The 15,794-nt window shown below is 44.3% G+C and overlaps 1 protein-coding gene across 2 annotated transcripts in view; it reads left to right on the top strand.

Annotated features, from left to right (window-relative positions):
• CEBPZ (CCAAT enhancer binding protein zeta) overlaps positions 1-14,592 on the top strand; it is a 165,362-nt gene extending 150,770 nt beyond the window's left edge. For both annotated transcript variants that reach the window (XM_075339701.1, XM_075339702.1), the window contains exons 14-16: positions 1,665-1,726; positions 1,847-1,928; positions 14,394-14,592. In XM_075339701.1, the coding sequence (XP_075195816.1) occupies positions 1,665-1,726; positions 1,847-1,928; positions 14,394-14,524 (275 nt within the window). In that variant the 3' untranslated portion in view covers positions 14,525-14,592. The remainder of the gene's footprint in view (positions 1-1,664; positions 1,727-1,846; positions 1,929-14,393) is intronic.
• Positions 14,593-15,794: the final 1,202 nt, after the last annotated feature.

Below are 15,794 nucleotides of genomic sequence, written 5' to 3'. Positions count from 1 at the left end.
GCCAGCCAGTATCCTTCACTGGGACAGGGTATTCTGGAAGCAGTTAATTCAAGGAGAATGATTTCCTCAACTGTCCACACTTCTGATCTGTGTCCAGCAACTTCTGGTCAACAAGAGTCCAGTGGAGAGGACACTGGTTGAATGTTGGCACTCTCTTGCGCTTTAGAATTGTAGCAATTTATGGTGACAAAGATTCCACTAGGTGTTGTAATTATTCTTCAGCAAAATGGGTTCATGTGGCCAGGAAAGCTTCTTGTAGTTACCATCTATATTAGGAGATATGGCTATGTTCTGAACATTATAGGATTAAGATCTGGTGACTTGAGAGCCAAGAAAGCAAGAAAACTGTTTTATACCTGGAACTAAACCATCCCATTGTCTTGCTGGCTTAGGCATAACTGCCATGAAGTGAAAAACTTGATCATCCACAATGCTTAGCTATACCCTTGTGTCCAAATGCAAGTACACAGTTATTGGTGGTTTTATTCTCTACTAGAGATGAGCAAACCCAAACAGAAAAGTTTGGTGATTGTACTGAACAGACTTTAGAAAAGAAAAAAAAATCAGTGTGTGAGTTTGGAGGTTGGGTGCTTTACGTATGCTGACCATTCAATTGAGCATTGTTGTGCTCGGGTACGCTCAGTGCTCAGCCCAGTGCGAGCTGCTTGCAGTGTTTGAATGGCTCGCACTGGGGGTAAAAACAGCATGGTCTGATGTAGTGTAAAATGAAAAACCTCTCCCACTCTTCCCCAGTAGTGGTCTGTATGTGGCCGGCAGTATGTGGGTGGAGAGCCGGACTGCTCTATTAGTGATTTCCATTGGGGTTCAGATCAAGTAAAGATCCCGAACAGAACTTTATCTAAAGTCTGGCTGAACTCGCCGAACAGAGTTTCAATTGGTCTTCTCATCTCTTTTCTCTACACCATTATGTCACCTTCACTAGCTTGAGCTGTTTAAAAGAACAGAGAGTCCTCAGTGGTTGATACCTTTTAATGGCTAACTGAAAAGATGGTAATAATTGCAAGCTTTCGAGACTACTCAGGTCTCTTCATCAGGCATGGTACACGGTACAAAGATATATTTTACTTGTAGCTTGAGCTGTTAACACCTGAAGCAAAGGTTTTATTGATTTCTTGCTATTTGTGCCAAACTGTAAACCTTGTGCTTTCCACTGTTTAACCAACCAATTTTTCCACTTTTTTTTTATTCACTGTAGTCGAGCCTTTCACTTTTTCATAACTATGGACTGGTAGTGTTGGATTAATGTATGTTTAGACTGGTGGCAATGTGTTCCTGTACAATTTGTATATACGATTATTAAATATCAACAAAGGGGTCACAGGAGGCAGCTAGATGCTGTGATAAGTCACTGGAAATAAAGCTTTGGAATACCGAATAACAAAAAAAAACAATAAAAGAGCAGTACTAAATATCTGGAAGAACAAAAATCTTCTTTTGCCTGCACCTGATGTTAGGATTTGTCATCTATTAACCATAAAACTAGAATAGTATGGATATAGGTGCTTCCATATTTCTAGTAAAACATAAAAGCCTGACCAAATTAAAACAAAAATTGATCTTTCCTATATGGCAGAGAGCACGATTTTTCTACTGATGCTTACCCTCATTTACTGACTTTAGATCTTTTTTTTTTTATCACACAGAATTTAAAAAAGGAAAGAAGAGACATTTGAAAGAAGAAGATATGTTTGCTGCTGCAGAGGAGGTATATATGTATAGATATTTTTTTTTTGTTAAACTTATCATAACCATCAAGTATGAATAGTTAAAATATTTCATACATTTTTTTTTTTTAATTAAACATGGTATGGTTTTTTGTTTTTAGTTTGGTGATCTACTAGACGACAACACTGGTTCTAAATTTGACAACATTGGAATAAATGCTATGTCAAATAAGGAAAATGCAAGTAAGTAAATATGACAGGCCTCAAATATGTATGTGGTTAACAGAAAATGTTCACCTAAATTCAGTTAACTCCAAACAAAGCAAACCAACAGTATAGTTCACTGCTTACATATTTTCCTAACATGGACATAACCTGGGATATTCATCCCCAACACTGGTAACCCAGTGATTACAATTGAAAAAACAAGGAACAAAATGCCATGACCAATCAGTAAAATTCATATATTTTATTCACGGGGGAACACTATTCTCCTTATGGAGACTTTGCAAGCCAGTCTGGCTGCTTTCAAGTAAGGGGACTTATAGCTGCCATGCCTCTCTGCAAAATATTCAAATTGTGTCTCCAGGACTGGAGACAAACTCTAGCGCAGCGCCACCTATTGGAAGTAGCGATCCTAAAAGTTAAATGTGGATTTTTAACAATCCTTTACATATAACTTAGGATATATATGCCAGATCAGAATCCCAATTTGCAGACACGGTGTTTCGGGGTGCTTGCCCCTCGTCAGTGCAAAGTATGGGGTGTCTGATCTGGCTCATGAGAAAGCTATGTGGGGATCACGGGGGAACACTATTCTCCTTATTAAAAATAAAAATCCAAAAAGCAGCCAGACTGGCTTGCAAAGTCTCCATAAGGAGAATAGTGTTCCCCCGTGATCCCCCCCTAACTTTCTCATGAGCCAGATCAGACATCCCATACTTTGCACTGACGAGGGGCAAGCACCCCGAAACACCATGTCTGCAAATTGGGATTCTGATCTGGCATATATATCCTAAGTTATATGTAAAGGGTTGTTAAAAATCCACATTTAACTTTTAGGATCGCTACTTCCAATAGGTGGCGCTGCGCTAGAGTTTGTCTCCAGTCCTGGAGAGAAAATTTGTATATTTTATTCATTTATATATAGTACAAACATTAATAATACAATTGTGTAAAATATGAGTTAGTTTGGCGAGGACACACAAGAGGGGGTTTATTTCAGAAAGATGGGCACTAGAAATACACACATGGCTTGTACACTGGCCAAAAAGGCCCCTAACATATTCAATAATGTCACTCTGATATGCACCTAGATAACAAGGATAGTCAGGTACTATTTATATAAATGAATAAAATATATGAATTTTACTGATTGGTCATGGCATTTTGTGCCTTGTTGTTTCAAGTATAGTTCACTGCTGTATGACGTCCAGATGAGTGTAAGCAAATCAATAACGTGTGACAAGACCTCAACTCTTTTTCCACTTGACGTCAAATCTGTATGTTTCACAGCAGAAAGCAGCAAAGAGGAGATAAAAGGCGCTTTTCAATGAAAATTGGTGGCACATCAAGTATGAGCATGACCCCAGGTTTTCCTCTTGGCTTCTGCCCAGTCATAAATTCTGTGACGCAAAGCTGGCAGCTCTTTTATATGTAGTTTAACCCCTTAACGACTACGGGCAGTAATCTTTCGTCCTAGCGGTCAGTGTTACTGCCCGCGGTCTGCTGCAAGCAGCTTGCCGCGATCGGCGCACAGATCAGCTGATTTTTACAGTTGACGTGTGCCTGCTAGGCACGAGCGGAATAGATATCCGCCCATGCCTTTTAACCCCTTAAATGGCGCTGTCAATATGTGACAGCACCATTATAGTGGCAACGTTAAACTTTTACTCACGGCCGATACTGAAAGTTACTTGATGTGATCACATGACTTCCGGTGGTTGTCATGGTAGCACAGTCATGGGATGACTCCTGTAGCTCACATAACTCACTTCCTGCCTCACACAGCCGAAAGCTGGGTGAGACACGAAATGAGCATATCTGGTGTTCACAGGTGCGTAGCTGTGATCAGCAGATATGGCAAAGTGATCAGACAGCTGATCCATATAGTCCCAAAGGGGGACCAAATAAAAAATAAAATAAAAGTTTTAAAAAATTAAAAAAAATAAAAAAAACAAGATCACTTTCCTTTCGCCCCATTGAAAATTAAAGGGTTAAAAAAACAAAAAATATACACACATTTGATATCGCCGCGTTCAGAAACGCCCAATCTATCAAAATATAAAATCAATTCATCTGATCGGTAAACGGCGTAGCGGCAAAAAAATTCCAAAGTCCTAAATTACGTTTTTTAGTCACCACAAATTTTGCGCTAAATGCAATAACAGGTGATCAAAAACATAGCATCTGCGCAAAAGTGGTACCGTTAAAAACATCAGCCTGCGACACAAAAAGTAAACTGTCACTGAGCCATAGATCCCGAAAATTGAGAATGCTACGAGTCACGGAATATGGCATAAAACGTACGCAACTTTTTTCGGACAATCTTCTGATTTTTTTAACCCCTTAGAGAAAAGTAAACTTATACATGTTTGGTGTCTATGAACTCGCACCGACCTCAGGCATCACACCCATACACCAGTTTTACCATTTAGTGAAAACAGTGAATAAAATATCTCAAAAACAATAGTGCAATCGCACTTTTTTTGCAATTTTTCCGCATTTCGAACTTTTTTGCCATTTTCCTGTACACTACATGGTAAAACTCCTCATGGTTTCATTTTAAAAGTACAGCTCGTTCTGCAAAAAATGAGCCCTCACATGACCATATTGACTAAAAAATAAAAAAGTTACGTCCCTCAGAAGAAGAATAGCGAAATAAAAAACAAAACCAAATCGGCCGGTCATGAAGGGGTTAACAGTTTTATGTACAAAACCAGTTGATATCACTGAAGTCACTGGCAAAAATCTGTAGAATATGAAAAGACTTGGGTTGTCCACTACCCGAATTGAGTCACTCTTTTGCTATAGGCTATTGCCCCTAAAGATCCTCTTACTTTTTCAGCCAATTTTCATGTTTTGTACCTATTCCGCTTCACTTCCTGTGCTCTCTGCTGTCACAGCCATCATTTCCTCTTCATAATCCTTTGCTCCCTTCTGCAGATTAACCTGCTAGACGGCAAGTGCGCATACCCCTTGTAACTCTGCATAAACGCCTCCCCCTTCTCCGTACACATCACACAGTGTCAGCATAACATCCTGCTCTGGATACTACTGCAGATGACTGTTACAGGGTGTAGAAGTAACACACAACACCTGGCAACATAGTGTATACATATATACATACTAATAAAAAGTTAGAGACATTTGGCTTTTGGGTGAAATGTATTTAAAACTTAAAGTTCACTCTACAGTGATAAATTATCATCAAGCAGGGCATTTAAGTAGAAGCATGCAATGGTGATTTCCTTTTCCCAAACAATTTGACACAACACTGGTGGGTAAACACCCCAAGCCCCACATCCTCATAACCCCATAACATCAATGTCTGAATAACTTATGTGGTCTTGAACATCAATTGCAGCTTGACAATGACCTTTCATGCGGTTCACAAATGGAGTTCTTGTCTGCTGAAGCATGACATCCCACTCTTCTTGAAGGGCGGCCCTAATACCAGTAGGCACAAACAGGAAAAAACATTCGTCTGACCACCATATCTGCCAAGGTTTTACACCGCTGTATAGCGTCTGCTTGCAGGACACAAATGATCACTACAGATGAAGATGGTCGTTGTCTGACCTTCAGACTCACTGACCGGTTCCCACCACTGTGTGTCACCGACCAATGAGATACAGATGATAACCGCAGCTGAATAATTCATAGATCACCCGCTCCATACCTCCAGGTTAGGAGCAGAATAGCTGCAGAGATATGGATAAAAGGGCTTGTAAACCAGGTGCTCTGACAGAGGAATTATTCCAGCAGTGTATACTTAGTGTATTGACACTATGCGTTTCGGGGATGATCCATCCTCTTCCTCAGGTGCATACATTCTAACACACACACCATCAGCCACCTCTATTATAGCTCTGGTGTTACAATCAAAGCAAAAGTTAATATAATTAAAAATTAAACAAAACTATATAAACCTTTATAAAAAAACATACAATAAATAGTAATGAATATAAAGAATGCACTTACAATTATTTTATTGATTCAAAATAGTGAATATGTTCTCACATAACATTTGCATGCATTTGGATATACCCACATCAAACACCAAATGATTTAAATTGATTTTCTGGGACAAAACCAGCTATATATATATATATAGTGACGTATCAACCGGCTGCATTACAAAGGGCCAGTATGTTTTGCAGAAGCATGGGTGCTCTGCAATGTGAAGTTGGCTGGGACCTGTGGTTTCACAGGATTGCATTACATGCAGAGCCATGGAAGGGTGTGTGATGCGGATTACACACGCCTTACCACCTGTGGGTGTGGCTCCAGGGGTTAAAGCAATCCTGTCTCTGAACCTGGGTGGAGTGTGTCTAGGGCAGTCTAGAGAGAGACTGACTCTAGACTTCCAGTGTGTGTGCTGGAAACTGGGAGAGCAGAAGCAGGGTGTTTTGCTCTGCTCAGGAGACCTTCTCCTGACGGAAGGGGCTTTTAGGTCCATGTCCAAATCCTGGCTGGAGCCAGGGGGAACTTGGTAAGGACACTAGCCGCCTTCAGAGGAAGGTACCCCGGATTGGACTTTAAGGATAAAGCCAAGTACTGACAAGGGTCAGTGACACGTGTGAGGAAGTCCAAGAGTGTGTGGACTTTACGTTATGTGTTGGACTTTGAGGATAAAGCCAAGGCATGGCATCTTTCTGTTATGGGACCTAGCATGGTTTATTTGAGCTGTTAATAAACCATATGGTCTGTTAAAGAGACAAATTGTTCCGGTGTGCGTTAATCCTGATACCTGACGTGTGGCCCCCATACACTCGGGGCCCCACATCGGACCATGGGTGTTATGCTGCTCATCCATTAAGGAGGACACTAAGTAGATGCAAAGATGTTCGCTCCTCCCCTGCAGTATACACCCCCTGGCCCAGCCAGGCTACTTCAGTTTTAGCTTAGTGTCTATAGGAGGCACATCTCTGCAGACTACTGCAGCAAGAATTTCTTGTTTTTAGAGGGCGACGGTTTCCTTCGGGGACCGATTTCCCAAAACCATCAACAGGCAGGAATGCGAAGTGTCGCCTCCCCGTACCCCTCCTGCGACGCTGGATCCTGGGCTTTTACTCTCTGGACAACAGGTCTCGTGGCACTGATTTTCCAGAGCCCAGAGCAGATGAAAACTTCCTCAGCCCCTCTTGCAGGCTCTGAATTGATACACGTTCTGCACCAAGTGTGACCAGGCAGCAGGCATCAGACTGCCATCTCCACAGGAGTTGAGGTGAGATCCTTCCGATTTTTTCCAGAGCAGATGAAAACTTCCTCAGCCCCTCTGGCAGGCTCTGAGTTGATACAAGTTCTGCCAGCAGGTGTCAGACTCCCCACACTGAATTGGAGCAAAGGTCACACTGACTGGAGGCACATGAGCTATGATTGCAGACTCCTGCATAGCATTCCACTTGTGGCGGGGGGAGGGGGAGAGCCCCCAGGCTGCAGTACACTTATAGAGTTTTTTCTGTCCACCATTATTGTGCAGGGCTGGAGGGGGGAAGGGGAATCCCTTCCCACCATTTTTTTGTTTATTATATTTTCTCATGCCTTCTTGTCAGAGCTAAGCCCCGTCCCCTCCGACACTCGATAAGAAAGCTTGCGTAACCCTCCTCCCACAGGATCTGCAGAGCATTGCTCCCTCTTGTTGTGATCAGAGCCTGTGGGCATCTCTCAGAATTGGCTTCCTCCTTCCCAGAACTGTGACACAGGAGGAGGGGGGGAGGGGCCATCAGGGTTCTGGGTGAGTTATAGCCTCACTTGCATATTAGCTCTGCAGAGCATTGCTCCCTCATTACAATCAGAGTTTGTGGCTCATCAGCCAGGGGCTGCAGTCACATGTTTTATGCCCTGCACAACTACAGCAACAACTATAAGATGCTGAGCTACTAGGGGATGATAGCACCTCTTCCTTCTGTGAGTCCGGTGCACCTGTAGTTACCCCCCCCCCCTCCCCGCCACCACCGCAGCAACCGCTGTCAGCCCAGAGCCTACGGCTCCCAGTCCCCCGGAATGGGCACAGTTCCCAGAACCTGGTGCTGGCTATGCAACATCGTCCTCACACCCCTCGGGGCCACTGGACAGAACGCAGCCTGATGACACCTCTATAGAGGGTCCTTCTGATAAGAATCAGCCCTCTGCTTCACCAGTTGCAGATCAGAAAAAGGGCATGACCCCCATGGTTCTCTCTCTGGGGTGCACAGATGGGGTTCTCCCACATGTTCCGAGGTCTCTGAGGGAGCCGGAGGAAGGGGAATGATGTTTGTACCGGGATGATTCCTTGGTTTCAGCCTCCCCGAGCGATCAAGCTACGATGGACTCCCTTATTGCAGCAATCAACCAAAACTCTGCATGTGGAAGATCTCCAATCCACTACTACTGACCCTGCGGTCTCCTTTAAAAGGGTGAAGAAACCTCAAAAAAAAAAATTTGACGCAGCTTCGGTATCCGTAAACTCATTGAGTCCCAGTACCCCTTTGGCTTAGCTGTCTCTAAGGGCTCGGCCGATCCGGCCTCTGTGGACCCTCACCCGACTTCCGCCTGCCTGAAGGACCACTCCTGTCTTTTACTTGATGGATCCTCCAAGGACCCGACAGACAAATTGAGCAGCTCGATCGCTCTGCCTCGAGGCCCTGGGTCCCTCTCCCCTTCCGTGTGGGTCGCACAGGCACCAGGACTACCAGTTTCCCTCAGACCCTCACAGATGTAACAGTTCACATTGCTGCGGCGGCAGAGTACCTCATGCAGGCCTCCCTCGGCGCTGCTACCTGCGCAGTTATTGCCGCCTCCAATACCATAGCCATCCGTAAGGCCCTCTGGTTCCGATAATGGAGAGCGGACTCTCTCTAAGAAGCCTCTCGCAGTACTTTTTTCCAGACCGATGGTTTGCCGATCGTCTGGACAGGCTCTTTTTTTGTCTGACGCCACGGGAGGAAAAGAGTACCTCCCTCCCCCAACTCTAGCCCAGGATGTTTTTTACTAGACACGCAGGGCCTGACCTTCTCAGCCCTCCCCGAGTCCACCTCATCCTGGCAGTCTAGACAAAGACCGATGAGTCTCGTCGTCCTCCATCTTGGCCGCCGCCTCAGACCACAAATGGGTGTGATACCTTGTGTCTTCCGGTTACCACATTGAATTCTGGACCCGATTCCCTGGTCAGTCTTTTCTCTCAACCCCCCCCCCCCCCAAAGGCTCCAAAACACCACGAGGCCTTCTCAGCGATCCACTCCCTCCAAACGGCGGGGGTGATGGTACTTGTTCCGGACGGCGAGAGGTTCAAAGCCTTCTATTCTCACCTCTCGTGGTCCCCAAAAAAGGACGGGTCAGTTCGTCTCATCCTGGACCTCTAACACCTGAGCAAACATGTGCACGTAAGGAGATTCAGAATGGACTTCCTAGGGTCCATTATTACCTTTATGGTCGAAGGAGAATTCCTTGCCTCCCTAGCTATCACGTGTACCTGCACATACCCATCGCTCCAGCTCACCAAAAGTTCCTCCGCTTCGCGGTTCAGGACTTCTTTTTTTTTTTCATTTTTGGCCCTACCCTCGGCTCTGCCACAGCACCAAGGGTCTTAACTAAGGTCATGGCGGCCGCCATGAGTGCCCTTCACGCCAGGAGAGTGGCTGTTCTGCCTTGCTTTGATGACCTCCTCATCAAGGGCTCAACCAGCGTGCAAATCTCTGTGGGCACCCTATCCCGCTTAGGGCGGCTTCTGACTCCAGTCAAATCATCCCCGGTACCGTCAAAATCCGTCACCTCCCTGGGCATGTCCCTGGACACTCTTCGGGGCTTGATATTTTCCCCTCAAGACAAGGCGACCGCTCTACAACAAGCGGTACACTGCCCTCTACGTACTCCTCTCGCTCCATACGATTCAGTATGAGAGTGCTAGGTAGGATAGCGGCGGCTATAGAGGCAGTGCTGCTCGCTTAGCCACACCACCGCTCACTGCAGCTTGCGCTTCTAGCTGCCTGGGACAAGAGCCCCTTTTCCTTGGACGAACTTTTCACCTGACACCTTCAGTCAGGTATGCGCTTTGCTGGTGGCTTCAGTCCTCTTTCATATCGAGAAGGAGTTTTTCTCCCCCAAGTGGACTGGCTACTCCTGACCACAGACGCCAGCCTCTTAGTCTGGGGAGCAGCGTACTGGCTCCACACTGCTTCGGGACGTTGGACACCCCAGGAGTCTTCCCTTCCCAGAAATCATCCTGAAAATCAGCGCGATCTTCTCGCGCTCAGGTCATTCCCCCTTTCTGCTAGCAGGTCGTTTGATTCGGGTCCAATTGGACAATGCAGCAGCTGTGGACTATGTCAATCGGCAGGGAGGTACCAGCAGCAAGACCTGCCTGGGCCTAATTGACGGGGGTCCATGTTTTTCAACGTTACACATACCGGGAGTAGAGAACTGGGCGGCGGAACTTCTAAGTCGCCAAGGCCTGGCCGCTGGAGAGTGGTTTCTCCACCCAGAAGTGTTCCCACACATCTGCACTCACTGGAGTACACCAGACGTGGATCTAATGGCCTCAAGGTTGAACGCAAAGGTAACCGCGTTCTTAGCCAGGTCACATGATCCACAGCCCATTGGTGCGGATGCTCTAGTCTCCTGAAGTCGTTTCTGTCTGCCTTACATGTTTTTCACCTCTGCCCCTGCTGCCGCGAGTAATCGGGAAGATCAAGGCAGAAGGAGTCCCGGTGATACTAATAGCACCGGACTAGCCCAGGTGCGCCTGGTATGCTGAATTAGTACAATTGCTCATGGCGCCTCGTAAGCATCCCAGACCTGCTGACCCAAGGGCCCATTTCCCATCAGAACTCCAGAGCCCTGAAGCTGACGGCCTGGCCATTGAGACCTGGACTTTAACAAGAGCGAGATTCTCTCCTGCGGTCATCTCCACCATGTACAGTGCCCGAAAGCCGGCCTTCATCCCGTATTTACCACCGTACGTGGAAAACTTTCCTTTCCCAGTGCAGGGAATCTAATGTCCAACCTATGCCTCTGGCGATCCCCAGAATTCTTGTTTTGTTTTTTTTGCAGTCAGGTTGCAAAAGGGGTTGGCCCTCAGCTCCCTTAAGGGGCAGGTTTCATCTCTCTCAATATTCTATCAATACCGCCTAGCTTGCAATCCGCAAGTCAAGACTTTCCTCAAGGGTGTTTCCCATCTAGTTTCCCTGTATAAACGGTCGCTGGACCCATGGGACCTCAATCTCGTTTTGGACTGTATCCAGAGGTCCCCTTTTGAACCTCTTAAGGAATCTTCTCTTGCTCTTCTCTCCTGAAAGGTAACATTCTTAGTGGCGATTACGTCCATCAGACAAGTTTCGGAACTGGCAGCACTCTCTTGCCGCGAACCCTTTCTGATCTTTCATCAGCACAAGGTGGTTCTACGCCCCCTTCCGGATTTTCTTCTGAAGGTTACTTCCCCGTTTCATATGAACGAGGACATTGTTCTGCCTTCATTTTGTTCACACCCAGTCCATAGGGTGGAAAGGGTTCTATTTTCGCTAGACCTTGTGAGGGCTCTCAGATATTACGTACCCAGGGCAGCCCCTTTAGGAACATAGATTCCTTGTTCGTCATTCTTGAAAGGCCTAAGAAAGGAGAGGCAGCTTCATAGGCAACGCTGGCTCGCTGGATTCGCTCTGCGATCCAGGTGGTCTACCGCTTGCAACTCAAGCCCATTCCTAGTGGGCTGCAGACTCATTCCACGCGAGCAGTTGGCGCCTCTTGGGCCATTAGGCATCAGGCTTCAGTGGAACAGAGGTGTAAGGCTGCGACCTGGTCTTGCCTACATACTGTTTCAAAGCATTACTGAGTCCAAACCCAGGCTTCGGCTGAGGCGAACCTAGGTAGGAAAATTCTGCAAACTATAGTGGAGTACCTATCTCAGTAGGCGCTCCTGGCTATCTGGGACTGGTTCCTAGTCCTTGGGTTGCTTTGTTTATTGTTTACCCACCCATGGACTGCTTTAGGACGTCCCATGGTCCTGTGTCCCCAATGAGGCGTCAGAGAAAAACGGATTTTTGTGTACTCACCGTAAAATCGTTTTCTCTTAGCCATCATTGGGGGACACAGCAACCTCCCTTTTGCCCTGTCGGGCCTTAGCTTTTTTCTGTCTCAGTACTTTTTTGTTATGAGTATTCACTCACGTTTTTTTGGTACTTCTTCTCCTACTTTTTCTGTACTAAAACTGAAGTAGCCTGGCTGGGCCAGGGGGTGTATACTGCAAGGGAGGAGCTAACATCTTTGCATCTACTTAGTGTCCTCCTATGGATGAGCAGCATAACACCCATGGTCCTGTGTCCCCCAATGGTAGCTAAGAGAAAACAATTTTACGGTGAGTACACAAAAATCCGTTTGTTTTTTTTTATATAGCAGTAATGCAGTACCAGAGTTCCCTTATACATTGATGGCAGTTAGTGTGCAGCTGTATCCATTTTGCATAGCTGCCACTAAGTCCTAGTTTAGTGATGGCTGGTGTCTGAGAACACCCCCTTATCACTAAACTGTAAGTGAAAGTAAATAAACACAAACACCCCAAAAATCCTTTATTTGAAATAAGACAAAAAAGCACCCTCTTTCACCACTTTATTAACCCCACCAATAACAGCCCTCCAGGTCAGACGTAATCTACACTGGGTCCCACGACGCTTCCAGCTCTGCTACACCTGACACTCACAGCGAGCGCCATAGACCATGACTGCTCACTGTGAGGGGCAGGCCCCAAGTGAAGTGAGACGCGCGGTATCAGTGGTGACTTCACTCATGTGCTTTGTGGTGACAGGTGGAGGACTCCAGGTGTCACTGCATATCAGCTGACTGAAGTCACCGCTAATCTTATACTCACCTTCTCCAGCGAGGCTGCCTCCGGACGCTGGTCTTTTACTTACAGGCCGGCTCATGCATATGCAGTTATGCACTGCAGATCCGACCCGTAAGTAGCAGAGCGCCGGAGATAGCTGCATGGGACACAGCATCACGGGAGACTTCAGCACCACGGACAGCAGGAGCGGGGACAGGTGAGCATCTTCCTGTGCTATCAAAATAACGCAGGGACATACCGCAGCAAACCGCGTTAAAACCGCATGCGGATGTCGGGTGCGATTTGCTGCGTTTTGTTACCGCAGGTGCGATAATTTGTCAGAGGGTCCGGAATTTTCTGAAGAAAATTCCATTTTCTAATGCGCACAGGGCCTTAGTCTGTATTTATTAATTCTTTTGTGAACAGGTTGAATAATGTAGCCAAAGTAGGGAAGTTACAATCGCACTCCAATAAATCACATAGGAGGAGAATTGCAGTTCAGAAACTAACAGCGATGAGCTATTCCCTATTAGGGAATACCTCATCGCTGTTAGTTTCTGAACTGCAATTCCTCCTATGTAATTTATTTATTGGAGTTGGGATTGTAAGCTTCACTACATTGGTCCTACTATTTAACCTATTCGTAAAAGAATTAATTATTATTATTATTATTTATTTATTATTATAGCGCCATTTATTCCATGGCGCTTTACAAGTGAAAGAGGGTATACATACAACAATTAATAAACACAGACGAACTATAGGTTATTTAAAACATTTTTTGGTTGTGCATAATAAAAATCGAATTCTTTTAGATCTTCAAATTAGCCACTTTGGCCCCTGAGGGTCCTAATTTAAGTATAGAACATAGACTGAATCCTTAAACTTTGTAGTATATTGAACAACTGTGTGTCTGAGGGTTCTAATCTAAATATAGAACACATAACATTATTCAAAACATTTTTGAACTCTTCAGTGTTTAACTATTTGTGTGCTAATTAATCTTTATTAGCTAGTTTTGTCCCAGAAAATCAATTTGAAGTATTTGGTGTTTGATGTGGGTATATCCAAATGCATATGATGATATGTGAGAATATACAATTATTTTATTGATTCAAATAGTGAATAAGTGCATGCTTTATACCTACTTATTGTATGGTTTTATATAGGTTTTGTTTAATTTTTAACAATGTTAACTTTTGCTTTGATGGTAACACCACAGCTGTAAGAGGTGGCTATCGGTGCGTGTTAGAATGAATGCACCTGAGGAAGAGAATGAACCGTCCCCAAGATGTGTAGTGCCAATAAACTAAGTATACACTGCTGGAATAATTCCTGTCAAAGCGCCTGGTTTTCAAACCCTTTTATCTATATCTCTGTAGATTTTAGAGCCAGGAACTCTATGAGAAATAGATATGACATCACTGGAAATCAGGGGATTCTCAACCAGAGATCATTTGGGAAATCAAGTTGTTTATTAAAGAGCTTATTTATAGTAGTTAGTGTTCACATGAAAGGGACTTATAACGTAGAGGCCATCCCCTTTAAATAGGATTGGTAGCTCTAGTTATACTATTACTACTCTCATAGTTACCGTACATTGGTTATTTTCCTGTATGTAACGGTCATTTGAAATAATAGTCTTTTGTCTCAAAGTAAATTTTTATAACACATTCTATTTGTAACACTAGGTATCAAGCAACTCAAGTGGGAAGCACAACGAGACGACTGGATTCACAACAGAGATGCTAAAAATATCATCAAGAAAAAAAGAAAATTCAATCAAACAAAAATTCATAAAAAGGGCAAAAATAAAAAATAAATACTTTTGTGTATTTTGTATGTTTCAAACATTTTCAATTTTATGTATTAAATCTGTTTAATCGTTAATCGATGTTTTGATTTCTTTAGTTCATTTTTTATTTTTTTTTTTAAAGAGCAGTGTCATCTTGTAAACTCCTCCAATCTATCAGTCCAAAACGAATAAGATATTAAAGAAGAAGTTTGCCCAGTTTTTGCTTTGTAAAATGTATGTTCCTGCACACAGTAGCAAGAATAGGCAAATTTATCTTCCTCCCCTCAGTTGTGGTGATACAGGAAACTGATATTACTGGCTTCTAATGTGTTAAAAAATAAAATAAATATATATAAATATATCTCTATATCAGTACAGACCAAAAGTTTGGACACACCTCATTCAAAGAGTTTTCATTATTTTCATGACTCTAAAAATTGTAGATTCACATTGAAGGCACCGAAACTATGAATTAAAAAATGTGGAATGAAATACTTAAAGTGTGAAACTGAAAATATGTCTTATATTCTAGGTTCTTCAAAGTAGCCACCTTTTGCTTTCATTACTACTTTGCACACTCTTGGCATTCTCTTGATGAGCTGAGCTGCAAGAGGTAGTCACCGGAAATGGTTTTCCAACAGTCTTGAAGGAGTTCCCAGAGATGCTTAGCACTTGTTGGCCCTTTTGCCTTCACTCTGTGGTCCAGTTCACCCCAAACCATCTCGATTGGGTTTAGGTCTGGTGACTGTGGAGACCAGGTCATCTGGCGTAGCACCCCATCACTCTCCTTCTTGGTCAAATAACCCTTACATGACCTGGAGGTGTGTTTGGGGTCATTGTCCTGTTGAAAAATAAATGATGGTCTAACTAAACGCAAACCGGATGGAATAGCATGCCGCTGCAAGATGCTGTGGTAGGCATGCTGGTTCTGTATGCCTTCAATTTTTAATAAATCCCTAACCGTGTCACCAGCAACCAGCGCCAGCTATTTTACCATGAAGGCCTGCTGCACAAAGTCTCCTCTTAATAGTTCTAGAGATGAGGTGTGTCCAAACTTTTGGTCTGTAGTGTGTGTGTGTGTGTGTGTGTGTGTGTGTGTGTGTGTGTGTATATATAAAATCTCTTATTGAACCGGTCATTTAATTTCATGTGGTTTTGTGGACTTGTACATTCAACTCACTATTACGCTGTTCAATCATAAAAAGGCAGCTTCCATAGGTAGGAAAAAGTACATTTCCATAGTTGTAACTTAAATGAAATGTCCATTGAGGTCAGGAATTGTGCCCCTGGAGCACAG

Source organism: Anomaloglossus baeobatrachus, chromosome 3 (assembly GCF_048569485.1).
Source record: "Anomaloglossus baeobatrachus isolate aAnoBae1 chromosome 3, aAnoBae1.hap1, whole genome shotgun sequence".
NCBI lineage: Eukaryota > Metazoa > Chordata > Amphibia > Anura > Aromobatidae > Anomaloglossus > Anomaloglossus baeobatrachus.
Note: the sequence above shows the minus strand (reverse complement) of the source record. Positions and strands in the feature narration are given on the sequence as shown.